The sequence below is a fragment of the Mixophyes fleayi genome, chromosome 12, assembly GCF_038048845.1.
Source record: "Mixophyes fleayi isolate aMixFle1 chromosome 12, aMixFle1.hap1, whole genome shotgun sequence".
In the NCBI taxonomy this organism is placed as follows: domain Eukaryota; kingdom Metazoa; phylum Chordata; class Amphibia; order Anura; family Limnodynastidae; genus Mixophyes; species Mixophyes fleayi.
The window spans coordinates 25,091,162-25,117,563 of record NC_134413.1 but is presented as its reverse complement, the minus strand read 5'-3'; the positions used below and the strand labels follow the sequence as shown (position 1 = coordinate 25,117,563).

The window sequence follows — 26,402 nt, the reverse complement described above, 5'->3', positions numbered from 1 at the left end:
GCCCGGGCAAAGTCCTGGAGGCGGGAGTGAGAAGAGATGATCAATGAAGTAGTGAGGCGGCGGTCACAGGCAGAGCGGAGGGGGCGGCTAGGAGTGTAGGTAGAGATGAGATTGGAGATGTAGGGAGGGGTGGATTGATTAAGAGCTTTAAAGGTGAGGGTGAAAAGTTAAAATTTTATTATGTAGGCCATGGGGAGCCAATGTAGTGACTGTTGGAGGGAGACAGCAGAGATAGAGAGGCAGGAGAGAAAAATGAGGCGGGCAGCAGCACTGAGGATAGAGTTAAGAGGATCATGGCGAGAATCAGGTAGACCACAGAGAAGTAGTTTACAGTAGTGAAGGCGAGAGATTGCACGCGAGTGAACGAGGGTTTACGTAGCTTCAGTGGTGAGAAAGGGGCGTATCTTGGATATATTCCGAAGGTGGAAGTAGTAGTATTTTGAGAGGGACAGAATGTGAGGCTTGAAGGAGAGGGAGGAATCAAGGATGACCCCCAAGGTATCGCACTTGAGAGACAGAAACAAGAGTAGTGTTATTAACAGAAATAGAGACGGGGGATGTGGGAGAGTCCTGGAAGGGAGAAAGATAAGTTCAGTCTTGGAAATATTGAGTTTAAGAAAGCACTGGGACATCCAAGATGAGGTGGCTGAGAGACAGCAGGAGACATGTTCTAATCATTTTGTCTCATTATAGTAGAAACAGCGCTTTTTGTGAGCTAAATCAATATGAATGATATACAACCAATTAGCTCATTAGGAACTAGTGATATCACCAAGTCAAAAGAATGACTGTACTAGCTAACAATAGAATAATAAAATCACATATGTGTGATTAGCCAATGTGATTTCATTATCGCGTTGGTATGTAAATCCTTCTCCTTACTACAAAGCTACGGTGTGGGCTGCAACATTTGGACTTGTGGTACAAACACACATTTTTGATAAAATAGGCATTACCAAAATCCCAAAGATGTGGCTTGTCTAATGTGGGTAGAATTTTATATAGACCATGAACTATAAGGGGAATGTTAAATTAAGCCCGAACATTGCGGCTACGTGTGGCTGCGCATTTTTTTTTGTTAATATAGTACCGCAACATCGTGGATTTCTCTTTGCAACCCAATGTTGCGGTAACGCGGAGTGCGTTCGGATCCGTTCCGGAGGCACTTCGTGCTTAATTGAATATGCCCATATATTTGTTAGTTTTTTCATTTCTGAGAGCTCTATTATGTGATCAGTATTCAAGGCACAGCCTATTATACTGATCACTTTACAATACAGAGAGCATACAGATATACAATATAAAGAGCATTCTGGTGACCTCTATACAGCATAAAAACAATTAAGAGAGCATTCGAGTGACCACTATACAATGCACAGATCATTCTAATTGCGCAATCATTAATTGACGCAATGCAGAAAACATTCTAGTGACCAGTACAACGCACAGAGCAGCTTAGTGATGTGTATATATATATATATATATATATATAATGCAGATAACTTTATAGTGTCCTATATTTATAGACTACAGAGAGCATTTTAGTGGGAGACTTCTAATACACTGAGCACTCTAATCACTGCTATCCAAAACACATACATCCCTATGGTCGCTTCACCTTGTGGTACAGTGGTTAGCATTGCTGCCTCACAGTACTGGGGCCATGAGTTTGACTCTGACCAATCCACTATCTGTGTGAAATTAGTATGTTCTTCTGCAGTGCTGATGCGTGAGAAGCATTTCCAGAACAAATTAAAACAACCAATATGGTTTGCTCTAAACTGATGGTATTTTTATAGAATGTAAAGTTAATGTACTACTATATTTTTTAACTTGTTAAGTTCATAATGAATTTTTATAAGGGGTACAGAAAATAAGAAGGGAGAACGTAGGGGAAGGCAAACCAAGGGAAAGTATAGCAGATAACAGACAAATTCAGTCTCCAGCATAGACAATACTGCTTAAAATATTAAACTCACTATTTTATTTCTTAAGAAATCATAATTTACCTCCTCTATCTACTGCCTCCATTTATATAGAACTCTTGCCTTGTTTTCTTCTACTTGTTTTGTTACAATCGTAATCTAGACATAGAAATGTGCATCTGGTCCAATTGGCGGCCGGGGGCCGTGGTTACAGAGGACATGATTAATTGTATCCTCTGGTGCCCTGCAGTTGAGTGTGTCATGACTGCAGGGCATCATTGTAAGTGTAGCCTCATCCGTACAGGACTATTAAACATGATTAAGATTGACAGGATGGTGTAGAAAGGAGGTAAACGGAATATTGGAGAATAACATTGTCACCGTAGAACAAGGTAAATCCTGTAAATTGAGTCAGTGACACATTTATAGAAGGTAAAGTAAGCCTTGCAAGCAGGAGTATTATACATTAATATTTATTTTATCAGACAAAATTGTGTCCTGATAAATGTTACTTTGTAACAACAATAAAAAGCAGTAACTAACCTGTATTTAGTTTGTAATAGATCATTGAATCAGGAAATGTTAATTCATGGTGACTGTTCCCCTTAAAATGTTCTTTTTTTTTTGTGATTGAATAGAGGACGTTTTCAGTTACTACAGTAGGCAGGGATAGGTTCAGAACAGAAAAAGACACTTTGGTCGTCAACATGGAAAATAAACAGTGCAACTGCTGACTGAAGATCCCCAGGCACATTAGGTCTGCGCTTTTGTGTAGAACTTTTTCTTTTTTCCTGTTTGGTTTGTTTGAGTAAACAGTCCCTACCAGGCCTGGAGAAAATTGGTTCCTTTGCGTGACAGAGCCTTAGGCCTGAGATGTGGGAAAAAGGAAGAACACAGTACTCATTGATATTCATGGGCTGTGTAATATACCTTGGAAGTTTGTGTAGTGCAGGCTGTAGGACCACTTCATCCTTGTCATGTAGAGCAGCAGCAATCTCCAAGTTCACCAGTTGCCTATCACTAGGATATTTTATTACAGGTTCTCCTGTGACATATACAGGAGATGTTACTGTGTACTGAGATGTCCGCACACCGGCTCTCAGAATTGTTATACTGTTGCAGCTGTATTGTTTGCTTACATTAATATTCTGTTTTGTATTTTTTTTTAGCAGTTTAAAAAAAAAAAAATAATGTCTTTTTTTTATTGTTAAAAATATATCAGTTGTATCATGTTCATTATAATTGCAGAAATGTATCCCAACTTGCTGCAAGTCTCTCCGTTACCTCATATCCTCAATGACTGTTAACTTGTCCACAGCAAACAGAACGGTAGTATTTATCTCCAGCTCCTAAATTAAATATTATTTAACACTTTTCTTTGCCTCTTACATGTAAACTATAGTGCAGCACGGTGGCTAAGTGGTTAGCACTTCTGCCTCACAGCACTGCGGGCATGAGTTTAATTCCCGACCATGATCTTACTGTGTGGAGTTTGTATGTTCTCCCCGTGTTTGCGTGGGTTTTCTCCGGGTGCTCCGGTTTCCTCCCACACTACAAAAACATACTAGTAGGTTAATTGGCTGCTATCAAAATTGACCCTAGTCTCTCTCTGTCTGTCTGTGTGTGCATGTTAGGAAATTTAGACTGTAAGCCCCAATGGGGAAGGGACTGATGTGAATGAGTTCTCTGTACAGCGCTGCAGAATTAGTGGCGCTATATAAATAAATGATGATGATGATAGTTGTCTACTCTCATGGAATGTCTAAGAGACTCCTGAATTAAGTAAAGACATATTGGATTCCCAATAGAGCGGGCAATTGTTCCGTGAGCGCTATCCTGCCACAAGATGGGCAGGGCCATTATGTGAACCTTGTTATGAAGCCCAGCCCACCCCAGAGAAAACCTAGCGGCTGGGGCGTATTGAGACGTGCAGAGATTGATACCAAGATTGCTTTGTCCACTTTTCAAAGCTTACCAAGGAATCAAGCCCCATCTATATTGTCTTTTCCTACTTTGTTTTCAGGTATGATATAAGACAAGTATGGATGTCCCCATACTCACAATCGCTGTTGCTAGCATTTGCTGGCGTTGCTGTAGTTTTGCATTTGTATTCCAGTTTTCAGATTAATCTTGTTTAATTTACTTGAGTTTACTGCAAGTTAATTAATTAGGTAAACCTATGTGCTACCCAATGGCTGCAAAACCAACAATAAAAACGCTCACAAAAAAAAGTCTTGTTAAACGCATTTGTGTAGGACATGCGTTTACAATAAGGTTTCTTTCTTGTGTTAAAAAATCCAACACAGTACCAATGGGTGCCTGGCCTTAATATCCTTAATAACCAGTCATATTTTTTTCTTCCATTAACTTAATGCACACGTTTCTACAATAGTGTGTACTATATGCTCTCGTTGGCATAACCTTTGCTTTTGTTTGTATCAGTTTGTATTGCATTTACCAGGCAAGGAAGAAGAAAAAAGGAGATTCCAATGTGGAATTTGCAGCTCAGGGCTAGGAGTTTATTAGGCTAGTTACGTTGTCATGTCTCTCTGGACTTTTTCCATCGTAATACAGAGCTACAAAACTGCAGAAAACTACATCATTTTATAAATTTAAGGAGATATTCACCTCAAATTACAAGTTTTCACCTATGTCTTTTGTTGCTGTACCATCTCTGAAATAAGTCATTTGTCATTAATGGCTCTTAGCCATTTCCAATCTGTGCTAACCGTTTCTGTTACCATTTCCATAACTGCTCAACTGTCTCTCTCCCATCTTCCATAACCGCTCACCTACACTATATGGACAAAAGTATCGGGATGCTTGATCATTACACCAACAGGGACTGTAATGACATTGTATTCAAATACATATACTTTAATATGGAGTTGGTCCCCTTTTTGCAGTGATAACAGCTTCCACTCTTCTTGGAAGGGTTTACACAAGATGTTGGAGTGTTTCTGTGGGAATTTGTGCCCATTCATTCTGTAGAGCATTTATGAGGTCAGACACTGATGTTGGATGAGAAGGTCTGTCTCGCAGTTTCCGTTCCAGTTCATCCCAAAGGTGTTCGATGGGGTTGAGGTCAGGGCTCTGTGCGGGCCAGTCAAGTTCCTCCACACCAAACTCATCAAGCCATGTCTTTGTACTCTTTGCTTTGTGCACTGGGGCACAGTCATGTTGAAATAGAAAAATGCCTTCCCAAAACTGTTGTTACAAGGTTGGAAGCATAGCATTGTCCAAAATTACTTGGTATGCTGAAGTATTAAGATTGCCCTTCACTGGAGATAAACCAAACCAAACCCTGAAAAACAGCCCCATACCATTATCCTTCCTCTACCAAACTTCACAGTTGGCGTAATGCAATCAGGCAGTTAACGGTCATCCGGCATCCGCCAAACCCATACTCACTCATCTGACTGCCAAACAGAGAACTGTGATTCGTCACTCCGCGTAGCACATTTCCACTGCTCCACAGTCCAGTGTCAATGTGCTTTACACCACTCCATCCGATGCTTGTCATTGGTCTTGGTGATGTGAGGCTTGCATGTACCTCCTCGAGCATGGAAACCCATTCCATTAAACTCATGCTGCACAGTTTTTGTGCTTACATTAATGCCAGTGGCAGTTGGAAACTCTTCAGCTGTGGAATCATCAGAACGTTGGCGTTTACGCACCATGCGCCTTATCAGTCTTTGACCCCACTCTGTGATTTACGTGGTCTTCCGCTTCGTGGCTGAGTTGCTGTTGTACCTAAACGCTTCCATTTTCTAATAATACCACTTACAGTTGCCCGTGGAATATCCAGCAGGCATGAAATTTCACAAACCGTCTTATTGCAAAGGTGGCATCCTATCATAGTACCACGCTTTGTCACTGAGCTCTTCAGAACAACCCATTTTGTATCACAAATGTTTGCAAATGGAGGCTGTATGGCTAGGTGCTTGATTTTATACACCTCTGGCAACGGGTCTGAATGAAACACCTCAATTCAATAATTAACAGGTGTGGCCAAATACTTTTGTTCATATAGTGTATTTCTCTTCCATGTTCAAAAACCGTTCACCTGTTTCTCTCCCATATTATATCGCCACTAAACTACTTCACTCCTGTCTTCTATAATGGCTCACCTATTTCTCTCCCACCATTAATAACCGCTCATTTTTTTTCTCTTCCATATTCTAAAAATGCTTATCTGTTCTTCTCCCATATTCAATAGCCGCTCAACTGTTCTCTCCCTTCTTCCATAACTTCTCACCTGTTTCTTTTCCATCACTGCTCACCTGTTTCTTTTCCATCACTGCTCACCTGTTTCTCTTCCATAACTGCTCACCTGTTTTCCTCTCATCTGCTCACCTGTTTTCCTCTCATCTGCTCACCTGTTTTCCTCTCATCTGCTCACCTGTTTTCTTTTCCATCTTTCACAACTGCTCACTGTTCGAAGGATCGGCGGGCCGCCTGTTGCCCACAGCTGTGCTAGTAACACTGTTACTCTCTTTGGGATCTCAGCCTTTAAGCTCTTAAATTAGTTGGTAGAATTTACTGTAATCTAGTCTAAATTGAAATATGGTTAACTTTTGCAACTTACTCAGTTAGAAAACTTTTGGTTAACCATTGCTTTGTTTACTATATATTTTATTGATTGCAGTTGTGACTATTGCTTCTCCTGTTTAACCAGTGACTAAAAGATTTCCAAAGATAGTCAAATACAAATGCTAAGAACAAGACACTAAATATAACCAAGCCTATATAAACTTGCTAAATTGCAACATTATATATTATGGTTTAAAATCCTGCATTCCTTTTCACATACTTGCTCATGTTAATAGACTTTTAATTCATCCAATCTGAAAATTATATTGCTCAACAAGAGAAAAAAATGATAATACTATTATTAATGCTGTGCTGACAGTGTAAGCCGTATTGTATTTCTAAGCGCCACTGTAAGCAAAGCTGTATTTAGGCGTTTTGCTGACAGTTGTCTACACAGAGATGCACATAAATGTATACTGCATATCAGTGCTGTGAGTCCAGCTCTGTATGTGATGCTGACAGCCTGTGTATATATCGCTGACAGCATGCAAAAAACGTTGTTTATGTGTATATAGTTGTGGAAGGGCAATCATTATGTGGATATATAGTTCTGACAATGCGGGCAGTCCAGTATTTTTATGTATGCTGCATTGGCAGTAAGAATAATAAACACTGCAACAGCCCATTGTAATTAAGTTAAACAAATATATTATTATTAATGAACATTCTGAAAGGAACATGAAAAGAAAGATCTGACGCCCTCTGTTTGGAGGAAAAAACCTCAGATCTTTCTTTTTATGTTTCTTCTGAAATAGTATGATATATTTAACTTGTGCTATGGGACGATGTATTCAACAGATTGCTTCCAAATTGCAGCGAGGCCATTTAGGCCCCCAATTATTTAGTCCTTTGTGCGTCATATCTAATAGATGGAGTTTTCTTAAGGCATGATGTATTTTGGTGGAATCAAGGTTGGTGCTGCTAATTCCTGACAGCTTAAATGAACAGTCCCAATTAGACTATATGAAAGGAAACATTAACGTAAACAACATATATGTTAAATCGTTTCCAAGTTAATAAAATGTAAACCACACATAGTATGGAGAGTAAGCCCTGTCCGCATGTTATGTATAATTATAGACTAGCTAGATATTGTGATAACTTTTATATCACCAACCCATGTCATGTTAGATGTGATTTTCTTTTTGGCAATCTTACATATGTTTTCTTTTAAAATGTACCCCTCACCAACATGCAGTGGAGGTAAACATTTTAGTTTTTCTAAACCAATATACATGAGATATATTGCAATCGTTGGAATTATTAGATGAGACGTCGCTGAGGCACTTAACTAGCTATGTTTCAGCTACACCAGTGATGGGCAAACTACGGCCCGCGGGCCAGATCCGGCCCACTTAGAGGTTCTATCCGGCCCGCCAATATTTTGAAACATTTCATTAAAATATGCATAAAATTATTAGGGCCGACCATGTGTGTCAGAACCTTCATTTTTATGCCTTCCCAGCTATTTCCTACATTACACTTCATCCTCCTTCCTAAAAGGACACTTCGTATGTCAATCACTCAAACACCTGCCCGCCCCCTAATGGCTGAAAGTCATGTGAGAAGAGATGGGCTGGGCCATATACTAAGGCGGATTTCGATTGGCTGCTGTGTTGTCAGTTAGTGGCTCACCAGAAAGACGGATCTGCAACAAGCTGCTGAAATAAGTGCTGTGTCTGTACGATCGCTGCACTTATAGAGGTAACACTGCTATATAACACCCTCCCGTCCCATTCAAAAAAATTGTATTATATATTTCGATATTTGAGTTTTTTAATAAATTATATTGGCCCGCCTAAAGTTTTTATTTTTTATTTGGCCCGCTTCCTGAAAAAGTTTGCCCATCACTGAGCTACACCTTTATTAATGGGAATGTATCTTATCCATTCACTAGGAAGTGGTGATATCACAAAGTGCCTCAGTGATGTCACTGGCCCCTAGTGAATGGATAGAATGTAGTCTCATGAATATTGGTTATGCTTACAAGCTGGATGCCTTCTGTGTGTAGGCAGTTGGATACACTTAAAAGAAAGAAAAGAAGATGATCATTTGTAACAGGTACCATTGGGGAGTAGGAAATAGAGAATACTTGGTGTAAAAACACTATGGCTAAGGAAGGATATTGGCTTGGGAATATTTGGGACATGCATCTTAGACTTGTGATCTAGATGCTCCTTACTGGGGCATACTTGCCAATATTGACAACCTCCCCTCTGGAAGTTTCAAGATGGGGGGACGAGGCAGCAGGAAGCGGTACGTAGCCCCCACCTACGTCCTCTTCTATAATAAAATGGATGGGATTCGGGAGAGAGGCCTACTCAAACTGGAGTCTACCAGAAGTTCCTGGAGACTAGGCAAGTATGACCTGAGCTTTGGCAGAAATATTAAGTAGATGATTCTGCGCCTACTAGATTGCCCCTCAAATGCTTACTTTAATAATCACCCATTGTGTTCTGAAAAGACCATTTGTGGAATTGCATTGCTTGATCAATGTATTATTATTATTATTATTATTGTGCATTTATATAGCACCACCATATCATGAAGTTTATACACTTAGTTTGCTAGTAATAACAAATGACTTATCCTATAACCTAGCTAGATTTACCTGGTACATATATGTCTGGGCAAGTGGTAATGTTGTTTATAAAATTGGTTTACGGAATAACTTAATTTGTTAGATTCTACATGCCCTCCTGCCATGTTTACTAAATAGTCTACTATATTGTTGTGCCTTATTTATGTGATTTACAGCAACATGCTTGTTTTTGTTGCCTTTGCATACGGCACAGAGCTGTTCTCTGTACTCAGCATAGAGGACAGCAGGGTTTGTTGAAGTTTAATAATTGGACGGAGGTGGTAATCAGTTATTTCCGTACACTACAATCAGTTGAGATGCGATTAATACGCAACGTAATTATTATTGTTGCAACATTTAAATAAGTTTAATGTAATTTCTACCTTTCAATGTAAAATATAAAATGGCAAAGAGGCTAATTAATGTTTCCAATATTTAAATTATATCAAGTTTGCTCTCATTCAGTTTGTAATTGCATGAGAACGTTTCCGGTGTTATATATGTAGTGTCTGCACATTGCGAATGCTAGTTATAAATAATATCACTTTTCATGCACCAAATCACAAGTCCAGAGATGTCATAAAAGAACCAGTTTATACAGGTCTAGAGGCGGGAGCCTGAGGAAGGACACCTGGCCACCTCAAGGAATCAACCAATCGCATGTCAAGGTCACGTTCATCGACCTATGAATATGGACCTTAATACTGTAACTGTTTATCTTTTTGATGTCACTGCTTTCTATAATTGTACAGTGTATACATTCTTTACCTCTGGCTTTGGAAACCCGAGTGTTCTGATAGAAGCTTGTGTTAGTGATAACAAGATCATGTTTGCGAATAAAACCTTTGTGCTTTGGAACCACAGCGATCACATCAGAGAATCTTTATTTCAAACGATACATACGGACGTATCAGGTTGTAACCAAGGTCCATTAATTATACAACAGAGACCTTGCTGAAAAGCAGAGAAATAAGGCAGCATATTAAAGCAGTGTATTTGGAAAGAGTTGCTAGAGGACCCATTCAAACAAATAAATTTGTCATCTGAAGGGATAACCCCTTTAAAAAAAAAAAAAAGGAATTGAATGCGGCATTCCGTTTCAAAAAAAGGCTTTGTTTAATTAATAAAGCATTTCTTTAAGTATTCCGCCTCTGCTAACGCCATCCTGAGACAGAAGGACAGCTGCTGTACTTGTACCATGACTGTCCATGGTAAAAAGGATTCCTCATGCTTCGCGAAAAGTTCACAGAAGGCATTGCCGGCGATAATCTTCACTGGCCTGGGGGCATCGGTAAATAAGGAGAATTCTTCAATCTGATGAAAACTCCCATGTATGGTTAACAGTCATCCTTTGCACATCAATTAGGAGATGAACGTCATTTATACACTTATTGCGTTAACCTGCCCTTTTACTAATTACTTAATGCTTATGTGTAGTGTAATGTTATTTCATTTAGTAGTATAAAGGTGCCCATACATGCTGTGATTTTGATGCCCGTTTAAGCTGGTTTAGGGCTAATTGGTGACAAATGACAGTATGTTTGGGCCCAAAAAATCACCTCTAGATCATCATCTAATTGAACTATATCAGATTTAACTACGGACAATAACCGCAGCTTACTATGTATGTGGTCGTTGTGAAATTGCACCAGCTTTAGTTGTGTTGTAATTTAACTTTTGGGAAATTTAGTTTTTTTCCTTCTGTAACACAAATCTGATTTTTTCACCCAACTAGTGATACTGAGCATCCATTGTGAATTGCAGACCACAATACATGTACACGTGTGTAGTCATTTTAGTGTTTCTTTAAACCTTTCTGAATGTAGAACATTTTGTGGTGCACAGCATATATATATATATATATATATATATATATATATATATATATATATATATATATATATGGTGACTCTGGCTCTCAGATTCCATTATCACACACTTTCTTGACATTTGACCTTTTGCATCAGTCCCTGGCTTTGTTAAAATAATACAGTGCAACGAAAGCACTCAAGCAGTGCATGCTGAAGAACTAAACACTTACTAGTGAATGAGATTACTGGGCTCGGCACTAAGGCTTGTAGGCCTACTAAGAGGAGATCTACGTTTACATGTAATTTTATGTAAATAAGTATATATTATGGATGAGAAATAAAGTAAGTGCTTTATAGTAGTAGCAGTTATAATATAAATTATTGTCTGTTCAGTAAGAGGAAGGAACTCTGTGCAATGATGTACTTCACCTGGCTCTGCTGCGATTCGTGCATCATCGTGGCCCCGCCCCCTGTTATAATAGTCTAAAATCATCATCACCATTTATTTATATAGCGCCACTGATTCCGCAGCACTGTACAGAGAACTCATTCACATCAGTCGCTGCCCCATTGGAGCTTACAGTCTAAATTCCCTAACACACACACACACAGACAGACTAGGGTCAATTTGATAGCCACCAATTAACGTACTAGTATGTTTTTGGAGTGTGGGAGAAAACCTGAGCACCCGGAGGAAACCCACACAAACACAGGGAGAACATACAAACTCCACAAAGATAAGGCCATTGTCGGGAATTGAATTCATGACCCCAGCGCTGTGAGGCAGAAGTGCTAACCACTTAGCCACCATACTACCCATGATGATGTTCATTTGGGAGACAGGGCTAAAATTATGTGAATTGTCGAGCCCTGCCCCTAAACGCCCACCTGCACCTGGGAGAAAAAGTGGGCAAGTATGGAATAAAAATTAAAACTATCGATAAAATTAAGCTTATTTTTACCTCCAACAAAATCAGTGTTTAAACATTAAAAAACATGCTGTACAGCATAGAATAATCCACATAAACATTTGGACAATATAACATGAGCCTTGGGGGTAAATGTATCATACTCCGGTTTCTTCAACTCGTGGGAGTTCGGCGAGATGACAGCTAAAATTTGAAGCGGCGCTGCCTTGTAAAGGGAAACTTGCCTTTACAAGGCAGCGCCGCTTTAAATTTTAGCTGTCATCTCACCGAACTCCCTCGAGTTGAAGAAACCGGAGTATGATACATTTACCCATTGAAGTTGAAAAACAAGAAATTCAACATAAAAATGGTACTCTGTTGGTAAATTATACAGACGAGGCAAGATATATATTCGCAACAACAAGATCGCATGTACAGATAACAGCTGATACTTAGGCGATTAGTCCACCTAAACGTTTTAATAAAGAGGTTTTGAAGGTTCTGAATAAATCTTCTGGAATAATATACTGAAAAGTTGGCAAGTCTATGGGGCCCCTATGCTCGTGGTGCCCCCGGGCAACTGCCAAGCATGCCCATGCGTTAAGACAGCCTTGTCTTTGCTCCATGGTATTACATAAGCCCGTACCTGCCGACTTTGGCTAAACCAGCCAACTTCTGCTAAACCACACCATTTTCTGCCTATTCTAGTGGGAGGCACGGCCAGGATGATGCGATTTGTTAGGAATTACGTCACTAAGCCCCCCACACACACTTCACTAAGGAAGTGGGCAAGATGCAGGAGGTTGCCCTGCGCTCCTGGGAGTCTGGGACAACTCCCATAATTTCGGGAGTCTCCCAGACATTATGAGAGAGTAGGCAACTATGCATAAATAGTGTTAAAATTAATAATCTTTTGATACTGATGTTGCAATGTATAACAAATTTGGATACTTTCTATTTATAAATTTATGTTAACATATGGAAAATGTAAGACCGTCACTGCCATAGTGATGAATCATTCTTTATAGCAGATATTTTTTGACTTTTGGTATTCATTTTGTAGTGAATGAAAATGTAAGACAAACTTGGTTTATTGAGTAAGGACTAATATTCTAGGTTTCGTGAGTAAGTCAGTTTTATATGCTGTATGTTTTCTGAACATACAGTTAATGAGTGAAAAGCTCTCATGTATATATCTATTCTAAGGAATAAAATACCATTTACTGTAGATTATAAGGGGCATATTCAATTTTCAGGGAGATTTTTTTGTCCCCGCGGCATTAAAAAAAACAACAAAAAACAAAACAAAGTCCCGCGCGGGTTTATGCCGGCAATAGCGACCGTTTGGAGTTAGCACAGCGGGAAAGCTCTTGCAATTCAATTGCAAAAGAGGTAACGCTGCCCCCGCGATTTAAGAATTATGTTTGCGAGACTTTAGGGGAGTGAAGGGGAGTTTTAACACGGTCATGTATAAGACAAAAGAAAAAAGTTTTGCATACATTTCCATACATTAGATTGCATTACACATTGATAATATCTACATTACAGTACTTTATTTAGCATATTTTTAAATTTAACTATTTTTTACCATACAATCATCTATACCATGTCAAAACACATTACTACTTTCATATTTGTACCAAAAACATACATATATATAATAATTAGTGATTTATTTATTTTTTATGTTTTTTTTTTGTTATTTCATAATTTTTTTTACAAGAAAATCAACTTACACAAGTTAGTCATTAGTGATAAACATAAGCTTAACTTTTTTTCCACATTTTTACATGATTTCAACTACTTTTCAGAGGTTTTTTATTTTTAACACACCCCAAGGAGGTGCGAGATAAAACAGCATATTTGCCGGTTTTACCCGCTGCGTTAAAAAACAATTGAATACCTTTTAATGCGGCTGCCTCTCGTACACCCTATACTTTCAATAGACCTTCTACTGGACCGTTTCTTGAAAAAAAAACGTAGCGTTAAGAATGGAATTGAATTGCGGGTAAAGTTAACCCGCTCAAAAAGGTGAAAAACAGCGTTAAAATGACTTAACACGCTCTAAAAAAATAACTCGCTGACAATTGAATACCCCCAAGTGTATTAGAAGGCACCAATGAGTTCTACAGCATTATATGATCTTTGTCTATTCTACATATATTAACATTACTTGTAAACACTGTGATCTCTTGTTGTCGCTTCTAATCGGTGAGTTGTGATGTCATCACATTATTCAGATTTCTGTGGCCTGTACTGAGTCTGTATCCTCGTTGTTTTATATGGGCCCAGAACTACCAAGCGACTTCTAGTATCGTATCAGTTCTCCAATGTGTGGTATCATCAGTGTTAGTGTGTACTAGATGTGGAAATCTGCCGAATGGCCAGTCAGCCAGGTGACTCTAGACTCCTCATATGACACGTGTGCTTGATGTCAGAATGCGGAGATGTGTCTGTGTTACATCTGGAGACCTTATGGAACTGAGGAAAGAAGAAACTGTTTTTGGCTTCTGGGGGTCGTTGCGGCTCATTAACCCAGCGAACTCTGATTTACATGGGGTCAGAGGTCGTTGTATGCTCACTTTTAGGCTAAGGAAAGTATTAGTGTCTAAAACTGATATTCATTCCTTAGTTAACCTACTATTTTGGTGACAAGCTAAAAACACAATATAATCATTGCATTACATTATAATGTCTCTAGAGCCGCTCAGATAGACACATCGTTTTAATAACGATTTATTACGAGAATGAAGGCACGTTCCGCTGTAGTCTGCAATAATATAGGAGAAATTATCCTGTTTGACTTGTGCTGTTGCCATATTGCATTTATATTCATAAGGGACTATTTAGAGATTATTATAGCATGCAAACAAAGTTGTGATGTTGCAATTAAAATAAGGGAGCCACATATCCTTATTATTGTTAAGTAATTTAATCTACAGAATTTATTGGAATACAACTATAAATGCAAAAATGTAGGGTATATCATATTAACGCTATAGTAATCATTAACTGTATTATAAATGCCAGAATAGGTGATTGCAAAATACTTACTTCTGTCCCAAGTATCCATTGCATTGATTAGTTGGGGACTGTAATTTGATCCACTACCAGTTAAACAGATCCTGGCTGCCCAGTGTCTCCCCTGCACCATATAAAAACCTACTTTAGTTACATGGGAACATCTTTAACACATCAGCTCTTGTTAATCCCTGGATGCCTGTAGATCGAGCATGAATGGAGATTCCTAGTGTTTTGTGGCTGCTGGGTAGTTAGCTGCCAGGAGTCATGATGAAGTTAGTGATTGCACAGAAGAAACAACTTGCAAACCGTCTTACAATGCTTTTCGCTTTATACATTGAATATCAGTAAGACGGAATATTATTAAATGTTGCCAACGTTTTTCAGTGTTTCATACGTTATCATTGGTGAACAAAATTTGTGTAATTTAATATTAAATTCCAATTTTTACATAAGCAAAGAAATCATCATCCTCATTATTTATAGGGCGCCAGAGATTCTGTGACGCCTGACAAAATCATACAGGTAATGGTACAAATATGCAGAATAATAAATACATATATGCAATTCACAGAACAAATTGCATGACATAGAGATAGATTCAGCAACAGACATGACAAGGGACAATTGAACAGAATAATAAATGCATGGCAGCAATTAACAGAGCAAATTGCATGGCAAACAGAGAAAATTCATACATGACAGAGGACATATGAGACATAAAATAGAGGACCCTACCCGTAGGAGCTTACATTCTAGAGCAGAGAGAAGAGACAATAAGATTGCGAGATGTGGACAATATACATTTGAGGTAATGACTAGGTGACGAGGTAGAATGGAGAGAGCTAACCGGTGCTAGCAATCCCATGAGGATTGTGAGGTGGGTGCCAAACTCGATGTGGGCCTCTTCATTGATGGAGAGCCTTGTTGGTAGCAGGCCATAGTATCTCTGATTCAGAGCCGTAACGAGGGCGGTGTGACTGCCCAGGGTGCAAGGCCTAGTGGGGGCGTAATACTTGCCCGCCCTTTACATATCACCAGTGAAATGGCAATGTAGTGCTGTGGTGCAGCCACCGTGGAACTGCTTTGTCCATTGAAGACAGCCAACGTGAGGGTGCCGGCTTCCTGACGTACAAATAATGACGTCGGGACGCTGTCAAACCACAGGCGACGAGGAGCCAGCGCAGAAGGAAGAAGATGACAGAAGAAGAGACGCTCAGGTGAGTAAAATACTGCAGTGCTGGACAGGAGTGAGGGGTCTGGAGAGAAGGAGTGAGGGGTCTGGTGGGGAGGTGTTGGGGTCTGGAGAGAAGGAGTGAGGAGGGTGTCTGGGTAGGAGGAGTGAGGGGTCTGGTGGGGGGCTGTCTGGAGTGAATGGGGGGGGGTCTAGAGAGAAGGATTGAGGGGTCTGATGAAAATGGTGTCTGAAGTGAATGGGGGGGTCTAGAGAGAAGAGAATATATGAATTATATAATAATAATAATAATTACTATTCAATATGGGGAAATTTGAAGCCATAATTTGATTGTGGGGCTGATGGGGGAAATAGGCGTTTGTGTTAAATGGAAATGTTAATAATTTTATGTCGGGGCTGGTGAGAGTCTGTTTGTTAAATATGGAGGCTTTTATCTTAATGTTGGGTATGGTGAGGAATAATTTGGTTTATTAAATGGGGATGCTATTAATTTACTGGTGAGAGGTGAAGTAGGTCTATTAATTATTTGGAAATGCTACTAATTTAATGTATGGGGTATGTCTGTTTATTAAATGGAAATGATATTAATTTAATGTCAGAATTGGTTGGGGGAGGCTTTATTAAATGTGGGTGCTATTAATTTGATTTTGGGGCTATATGGGGCTAAATAGACATTTACTGTAAATGCTATTAATTAGATTCTGGACCTGATTGGATGGACGGAGGGCTGTTTTTAAACAGAAAAAGCTACTGATTTAATGTCTGTCTGGTTGTGGGGAGGGAGACCTAGATTCTTCACTCACTGCTCAACTTAACTTTCCAGGAGGTGGGTAATAACAATCTTTTTTCCAAACAGGCCCCCAATATTCCAGGATCCGTTTAAGCAGCAACGGAGCATAAGACACCAGCAGGCAGAAGACACCAGCGATGCTTAACTGCTGAGAGGCAGCATCTACTCCCATAAAGGAACATGGGGGTGGGGGGGGCACCAAATTCTGTTTCGCCCAGAGCACTAAAATGTCTAGTTACAGCTCTGCTCTGGTTCTCACTGACGGTTCAGGCTTGCAGAAGGGCTGTTTGGATAACAGAGTAGGTGTCCAGGAGTATGGCAGCAGAGGCACAAACAATGTGAAATTCAATTATATAGATTATCTTTTTTATAGCTTATACTTGGTGTTAATATTCTACACTGCTGTATAAATGTGAGGAGTACATTATATCATACCTCATACTGTCCTGATTTAGGAAGGATAGTCTGCGAGCCTGAATGTTGGGAGTTATGTAATGTTCATCCCTGCTCTATGTAGTACCAGTGGCAGGCACACACATGGCATTGAAGGGGTGATTTTATGGGAGGGGAAGGGGACCCCGCTGCCCAGCTCTTCAAAAGCTCTGGTCACACCCCTGGCTCTACACAGCAACGCCCTTTGACGTATTATCATGCCCCCTTCTCCTGCGTGCTTGGGAGGCATATGCACGTTCTACTATTCCCCCCCCTTAACAAGTTGGCAGGTATGTTATATGCATTATATAAATACATATAATATGTATATAAATACCGACTAATAGAAATGGCAGAGCTTTGTTTCAATTCTACAACTAAAACAGACTAAAAACTTGAAAGCATTTTCACAATGTGAATGATTACACTCTATACAATAGAATATTGTTGTGTGTATAGTTATCCTGATCCTTCTCATGATAAATTTGGTTAGAAAAAATATCCACCTAATCTTTCCCTCCCTAATTATACCTAATAGACACAAATAATCATTAATAATGTGTCCAACGGTTTATTTATGTTAATAGAATGAGTTGCCTATTAGTTTATTTATATACTTTCTCGAGCAATGTGATCAACGGAACCTGCAGCTGTGAAATCCTCTTACTCAATAGAGAGGATTGTATACGATTATTTCCACACATCCAACAAGTACTGCCGCAATACTTATTAATTAGGTCACCCCGTGAAAAGGAAAACTTCTTGCCAGCATTAACCACTTCGATGAATCGGGCAAAATTAAAATAAGCTTTATCACCTGCAATAGGGATTTTCATCCTTTAAGATATATGCCCTTAGTGACATAAAACTGGAACACCCGAATAACATTTAGTTTTGACGCATTTAAAAAGGGTCAGGGTAGCTGCTCCAGTCATTTTTCGTCTTCTGCGTGTCGGTGTGTATCCAGTTTTGAAGGGACAGGACACCTTTATATGAAATTACATTTATGTACCAGCTTGTTTATTTTTCTAACAGTGAAGATGTAGAAATCGGACATGAAAGTAAAGGAGAGGAACAATTATTAACTAACATAAAAACTGATACATTCATTTGTAAGTCATATATTGAAAAATTAGTGTGTGTGTGTATATATATATATATATATATATATATATATATATATATATATATATATACATACATATACATACAATCAGTTAGATGATTCCTTATATGACATCCTCAGATGCATTGTGTACACTTCAGGTAAGCACTTTCAGAGAATGTTCTCATGTCTCTTCCAAATGGAACGTAATGTAACCAAACCATGTTGAAAATACAGCAGGCACAAGCACCATTGTTCCTGCTACCTTCATGTGTCTGCTGATTTCATAGGCAGCAGTGTAAAGTGCAGGTTAGACTGAAATGTCAGAGAATAAATCTCTTGTCCTGCACACAAAACAACTACTGCATTCAAGGTATTAGTTGTGCTAAAACGTTTCTGAAAAGTTAATAGAAGAACCTGGGATTGGTGGTTACAGAAGGTCACAGGCGTGCACATCGGGCGAGCTCAGACACACCCTAATGTACAGCTGAATTGAGGTGGAGCACAAGTGGTCCATTTACAACAGCCCTGGCTTCTCTCAAGCAGCCGCAGTGTATACAACATGGTCAGGACGTAGCTGCTGTGCATGCTCAGCTGCAACATCCCCTCCCATGTTCCTATGTGGCACTCATTTGTGACCGAATATGAGTTGGGGGCAGTCCTGTGTGGCATAATATGAACTGGAGACACTACTGTGTGACATAATATGAACTGGGGGCACTTCTGTTTGGTGTATGAACTAGCGGCACATCTAGACACACTAGCCTATAGGCCGTGCTAGACATGCCCTCTGGCGGCGACCTTCACCACAGAGTATACTTCTCTAGGTTCCCTGGATGTACACCCTATTGAAATGTGCTGTGCACAACTATCATAATCATCATTGATATATATTGCACCAACATATTCCATAGCGCTTTGCATTTGTGAACAAACACATAAAACAATACTGGATAATACAGACAGAGGTAAGAGGACCCTGCTCACAAGATTTCAGTCTATAGAACAATATGTAGCACTTAACATGAGGTTAAGTGCTACATATTGCATATTGATCTATTCAGATTGCAAAGGTAAAACGTGCTGAGTGGGCTATATGATCCAGTCACACGACGCTGCTGGTCAGAGGGTTGTTGTCTTGTGTGAACTGTGTAAAAGGATGGTAATAAGGTAACCTAGGCAGGTTAAGGGGGTGCTTGAGGAACTTGATAAACTTGCTTGAAGAGGTAGGTTTTCAAAGAACGCTTAAAGGTTTGTAGACTAGTGGGTGCAGCCCGAAAAAAGTCCTGTAACCGGGAATGGGAGCAGATAGTGAGTGTGGATGAGAGACGCAGATCTTGTTCAGAGTGTTGAGTTGGGAGATATTTTGCCCATGCAAGATGGCACCATCAGGACTATGACCATATAACAAAAAAAAGGTTTATGCTTTGTTGAGTATCTGGTACTTGACCCTTCTGTTATATACCACCTGTGCAATATACTATATATCACCACATTATTATTTCTGTTTGTGGAGCGATCAGTTTATATGCATTATCTTTCTTTAGCCTGACTTACATGCTCTGAAGAATACAAATGAGGCATGTCTAGTTAAAATGGTTACAAGTGATGTTTAGATATTTTGACCATGTTAAGGATATTATGGGTATTTAAATAAATTGTCTTCTACTATATTGGAGAGAGATACAGTGACATAAAATGTTCCTTGAATGTTTATTTGATGTTATTTGCACCTCGGTATAAATCATGCATACAAAAATGAACATTTCACAGTACATGTGAAAAGCAAGAATGGAAACAATTATTTTGTGGTAAAAATAATCTAAGTTACTTGACTATTTGAGCTGGAAAATAAATAAAGACAGAAATGTTATATGTTGCACAGAGATCATAAAATGGTTTGTTCAAAGGCTAAAACAACAAAAAAAATGTGGACTGCACCTTTATTCTTGTGTAAATCCCTCTACGACCATTAAACACTAAACGAGAATGTCCCTGCTGCTAAATTGGAGTCCAGGGTAGTCGGAGGCAACAGGATCTGAAGACCAAAATTCCAGACATAACAACGTGAAACCTGCCACTAACTGAGTGCATCCTGTCCCCATCCACACTCTGCAGGGAAACTGTGGGACAAGCTGGTACTGTGGGGGCAGTGGGCACTGTGAACAATAACTTGTCTGTGCTGCGGTATTGTTGTTACAGTCTTATTGCTCAAGGTGTGATATGTTAATGATAGTAGTAAGCAGTATACCTGCTCTGTACGTAACATTGATGTTGCCAGAGAAAGAATTCCAAGTGTGAAGCCTAATTTCATTCAATTGTGAATGAGTTTGTTGCACAGAAATTAAATGGTTAAAAACATGGGGTAAGTGGGATGTAGGTATCTGTGACGTACGTGTGCCTGGCGTAAAACTGGCACGTATGCTACTGCTGCCACTCTGCACAGATCTTAAGATGCATATGGTCCAATTGTAAAGTGCTACGGAATTTGCTGGCGCTATATAAATAAATATGATGATGATGATGATATGGATGTCAATACGCATATTTGATTGTCCATTTTCGGCCAAATCTGCATCAGACTGATAATATTTTACCGTTATCAACTACCTGCGGCAGCTTAGGCATAGATGTTTCTTCCGGCTATATAATATATTTTTAAATCTATTTAAATGTATTGATAATTCCTGAGAGTGCCATCATCTTGTGGAATACATGTATCTAGAAATCCTTGACGTGTCACTAAGACTGGAACCTATTCAACTATGCAGTGCCCGCCCTATTTCAAAATCTCACTGCACATTTGTCAGTTATATTTTGGTGCTTTTTTTTTTATCAGAAGGTGGGATTTTACAGGGAAAGAAAAAATGTCAAAATAAATCCAGCATTCAGTACAACTGGTTATTCCATGACTAAACCCCCACTAGATAACTCTCTCATGGGCATGGCCCTCCCTACCTTTTTTTTCACATCTGCATTTATTTTGTATACCTTGCCTGTCCATTTTATGTGTGCTCTGTTTTTCCCACTGTCCAATACTGCAGAGCACCTTAAAATCATTGATAGTAATAGTAAATTTAGTGGAACCTTGGTCCCAACCCATAGACCATACTTACCAACTTTTTTCACCTCCCCCCAGGAGATGCTGGAGGGAAAGGAAAGTGTGAGGACAGAAGGGAGCAGGGCTCGGCCAATTTGTGTTATTTTGGCCCCGCAACGCAATAACACAAAAGTGTCATTTTGCTGAGGGGTACAGAGAAAATGACGCGATTCACCGCGAATCACGTACCGGAGGCTCCCATGTGGAAAAATTGTCTGCTCACCCGGGAGACCTATGCAAGCATGCCATATACACACACATTAGCTCTGCACTTTTTTTCAGATTCATTGTATTTTGTTGCATTATGCAGTCTGAAAGGTTATTCGCAGCTGTGCATTGTTATATGGTTCTCACAACTGCAGGCTGATATCTGGCCCAAGAGGTTGAGACTCTCGACTGGGACTTAAGCTGGGTACACATTACAGAGTTTTTGTCCAATAATCAGCGCAGCCAGCCGACATACGACCGCTCGTTCAAAAGTCGGGTCAGTGTGTGTAGTGACACAATGGTCGAAAGTCTGACCAAATGGACGATTATCGGCTCATTTGGTTGGTCGTACTGTTCAATATTTTCTGATCAATCACCTAACGATCATATAGTGTGTATGCACTCATGCTGACGATCTCCATAGAGTTTACAGAGTCGGGCTCTTTTCAGCCGATGTTAGCACTGAATGTCAGAGTGAATAAATGTAGAGAGTGCTGTAGAAGGAATAATTCATTTGTTCGTTCTGAGACAGAATATTTCGTTTCAGAGTCACAGAAGCTAACGAAATTCGTTAGGACATGTGTATAGCTATAACAAGGCGGTTTTAATCAGTGTGATAATGTGACAGTAGTGAATGAATGAATATTGTGCTGTCATTCTCCAGACTAGAGGACCAGACAAAGGACCAGATGAAGGACACAGATCTAAAGGTAAATCTTGTCAGTGTGTACGCATGAATCACCAGACTGATCGGACCTTCAGTCGTAGGTATAATCGTTTGAGATAACACGTCGGTCGGAACAATTTTTCAGCCTGTACCCAGCTTTAGAAATCCTATCCAGTCTGACCACTAACTCCAAGGCCATATATCCAGCATTTGGACAAGCCAGGATCAGTTAAAAGGTTTCCTTCCACAGCAACACAAGAAATCCCTGGAAGTTAGAAAGTATCTATTCTTCTTTTGCCCCAGCATTCCTCTCACATGGAGTAAAAATAAAAAGTGCAAATATGAATCAGAAGGAAGTGATCTAACTTTATTCATATGTTTTAATTCAATTTCACATGAGTTCTTAACATATTCCAATAGGTTGCAAAAGGTTGGAAAATGAAGCTAACATCTGATTGGCTGCTTTAAGCAACACACCTTTTTTTCCTCTGCGATTGTTTTCATAAATGTCTCCTATGGTGTAACACAAGAGGCTTGAAGACTTTTTGCCAGTTACGTTTCTCTGTTCCATCATATGAGTGAGAGGGGTAGATGGTTGGCTGGGCCCTAGCATTTAACAAGAATGGACTGTTGAAGCCGAGTGATATGTTTCAGATATATTGCATGCAGTTGACAACTAGGGGGTGACTGGCAACAGAAGTAAGTCCTTTTCCATCTCTTTGAGTCACCCCTGTGTCCATGTTATCTGGTAATCTAGGTGATGTTCTCCCTTAGTTGGTTAGACCACAGTTTGGAGAGACACATTTTTCTTCTTCTTTATCTACAACAGTGATATTTCCCCTTAGGTAACAAACAGTCCTAGACTAGACAAGGTCTAGTAGTCCTAGAGACTCGGTGGCAGGCAGGGGCACTTTTTTATTATTATTAGGAGCGCTTTGCTCTGTCCCCTTATTCGGTTTGCTATGGCAACCGATGTAATCCCCGGTGGTCTACGAGGAAACCGGAAGTGGGGCAAGACGCCAATGTCCATTTAGCGCTACTGCGCATGCACTGCTGACCAAAACCGGTCGTTTGGTTTGGAGTAATGGAACAGCAACCACAAGAAAAGTTAGTGACACTGGATGTTCAGGCAGCAGAAAACGTGTCTGAGTCAGAAAATGTAATTGCAGATACCCAACCGGAAAACAGAAGTTCTACAAGGAGTAACAAAGGTGTTCCCCCTAGGAGATATAGTGAGGAGTACTCTAAACTAGCCTTTTGTGAACCCGCATAGCATTGAAGAGGCAAAATCAAGCGACAACTTGGAACAATGGAAAATGGCCATTTATACAGAGTTGACATCTCTGGATGACAATCATACCTGGACTGTAGTTGACAGGCCGTGTAATCGAAAAACGATCAGGGACAAGTGGATCTTTTGTAAGAAACTGAATGCGGACGGTACCATCACACGCTATGCCTGCCTTGTTGCCAAGGGCTATACACAAAAGTATGGGATCGATTACGGAGAAATCTTCTCGCCTGTTGCCAGATAGCCAACAATTATTTATTTACAAAGCAGCAGCATATTAAGCAGCACTGTACCTTGACGGGATCATGATGCAAATAAATAGCGTACATGACAAATGTAATCACTGTGTGAGTCTCATTTTATGATACCTACTCTTTATTGACTTTTGTAGCCTAACTCAGGCTCCCTAGTTTGTTGATAGCACTATTAGTTAATTAGTGATATCACTAAGTATTTATAGTTTGCATCATAGTGAATAGTGACCGGACATTGAGATTGATGTATTGAAGCAACACTAAAAACAGCTGCAGCTTCAACAATAAGACCACAAAAATCCAGAAGTGTTATGTAAAATGTTATCTGCACAGAATAGCCATCAACTCTATGCTTCTGATGGTTATGGTTAAACTTACATGTGTCATTATGGTATGTCACTAAGGAAAACAGGTAACAGGGCGTTTAAGGACGATTGCTTAAATTAGTGAATACAGACTTTGTACTAATTTTAATCAGTGTATTAACAGCATAATTTGTCAAACCCATATGTTTCTTACCCAATTATACAAGCAATAATATACTAACTTTTAGATCACAAGCTCTTTTCAGCATGGTTTTAATTTCTGTTGTGTCTCCATGTTGCGCTAATGTTAAAGTAAACCTTAGACTTTTCAGATAAATCGGGAGAGAGAGCCTAGAAGAGCACACATGCTGTGTGTAAATGGCCAGACTTGGCTTGTAGGTTGGGCAACGTGAAGCCTCATTACGTTTACATGATGCAAAAGGCAATACAAAACATACTGCTTACCCTATACAGTGCTGTGGAAGATATTGGTGGTTTATAAATCTATAATAGCTCTAAGCTACTACTTAACAATTTTACTGCCACTTTTTTATTATATGTGTTTTATTCTTGTGACGCAGACATTTTCCTCAGTGTTATAGACGACTGACGGCACACTCACGCCCATGAGCTTACAATCTAACCTTTAGTTTCTTAATTTGTATATGGCAAAAATTAAGCTGATGTTGAGATTCAAGAAGGTAAGTTTCTCATTGCTGATATATTTTAGCTTGTATTCTAAGCCACTGTGTTGGCTTTATTATCTCTTCTCTAATAATAATGCATATCTCTACCTTTAAATAATATATGTAGTAAATCTAGTTTTTGCCAAAGGAATGTGTCTGGTTTTTTGTTTTTTTTTTTGGGGGGGGGGGGGGAGTGGTGTTATGTTCACAGATATAAATTTTGTAGGGGCTTCTGGCAATTCCAGTAGCAGTTTTCTGTTTGTTTTCAAAATACAAGTGGGGGAATGGAAGCCCGCAAGTGATAGCAAAACTCATGCAATTATTATGGCTTCAAAGTACTCGCTTGACAGCAGCACCAAACTGTATCCATTTTCCCATGTGATCCTGGAGTGAAGGTCGGATGGCAAGTGCTGGAGAGGGTGTGGAGATTCAGTTTTGTCACCCTAGCACCGCCCCCTGCATTGCAATGCTCCAGTTTGCTGCATCACGTGACACAGGCGGATTGGGTTGTCAAGCCCCGCCTCCACCAACTACAGTAGTGAAGCGGATAGGATCCGGGAGGCCATTTCTTCCAGGAGTCCGGGAGATAACCCCCCCCCCCCCCCCCCCCCCCCCTCCCACAAAATAAATAAATAATTCAGCAGTCTCCTGAACATTGTGGGAGATTAGGCAAGTATGTGAAACCATGAAGCCGTGAAACCATAATCAAGTTGCCTGCAGCATGGTTGAGTCAGCCAGCATATGAATACTGAGAGGTAACCTACAGAAAAGCTAACACAAAATTGACTGAAGTAGGAGGGGGAGGAACAGAGAGTCAAACAGCTGCATAGTAGTGTCCGTTAGTCAAGGCAATTTAACTAAATAATATTAAAACACAAGAGGACAGGCATTGCTGGATCTTATAAACTAAATTTCACAATTACCATTGGTATATTTAGTATATTCTTTTGGGATTATTATATGTTAAGTAAGCCACTGGTTATAAATTGAAATTGTCATGTAAGTGCAATAATATATATTAGTTTGCAAATATATATTCTTATGCAAAATAATATTAATTTCCCTTTGTCTTGTACTGTTTAGATTTCAGATCCAAAGAAATGCATCTGATCCATCCAGTTACAAGAGTTTAGGTGACTGCTTTAAGAAGATCTATCGTACGGAAAAGTAAGTGTTTACTGTGTGTCACAAATCCAGAAAAGATAATGAAAGACCGAACAGTTCTAAATACCTGATATACAAACTATTTTAGAACAGTCCAAGCTGAAATGGTTCAGGACACCATGGGTCTCAAAATGATCATTTTTATGCAGTAGAAAAAATATTGTGAACGTTTTGACAAAAAACTGAAATATAGAGATGAGGTGGGACAGACCTTTTTGCAGAGATATGAAGTTCTGGTGGTTTAATCACCAAGTTCCACCAAAATCTGGGCCTTAAGTTCCATTGCGCATGCGTCCGCCAACAAAAGGGCTCACACATAGACAAAACTATTAAGTTAATCATTACAGCTCCTTGCCAGTATTGCAAA

The 26,402-nt window shown here is 39.5% G+C and overlaps 1 protein-coding gene across 1 annotated transcript in view; it reads left to right on the top strand.

The window, feature by feature from the left end:
• SLC25A21 (solute carrier family 25 member 21) overlaps positions 1–26,402 on the top strand; it is a 306,693-nt gene that overhangs the window by 164,252 nt on the left and 116,039 nt on the right. Inside the window, exon 4 of the mRNA XM_075193076.1 lies at positions 25,955–26,038. Coding sequence (XP_075049177.1) covers positions 25,955–26,038 — 84 coding nt within the window. The remainder of the gene's footprint in view (positions 1–25,954; positions 26,039–26,402) is intronic.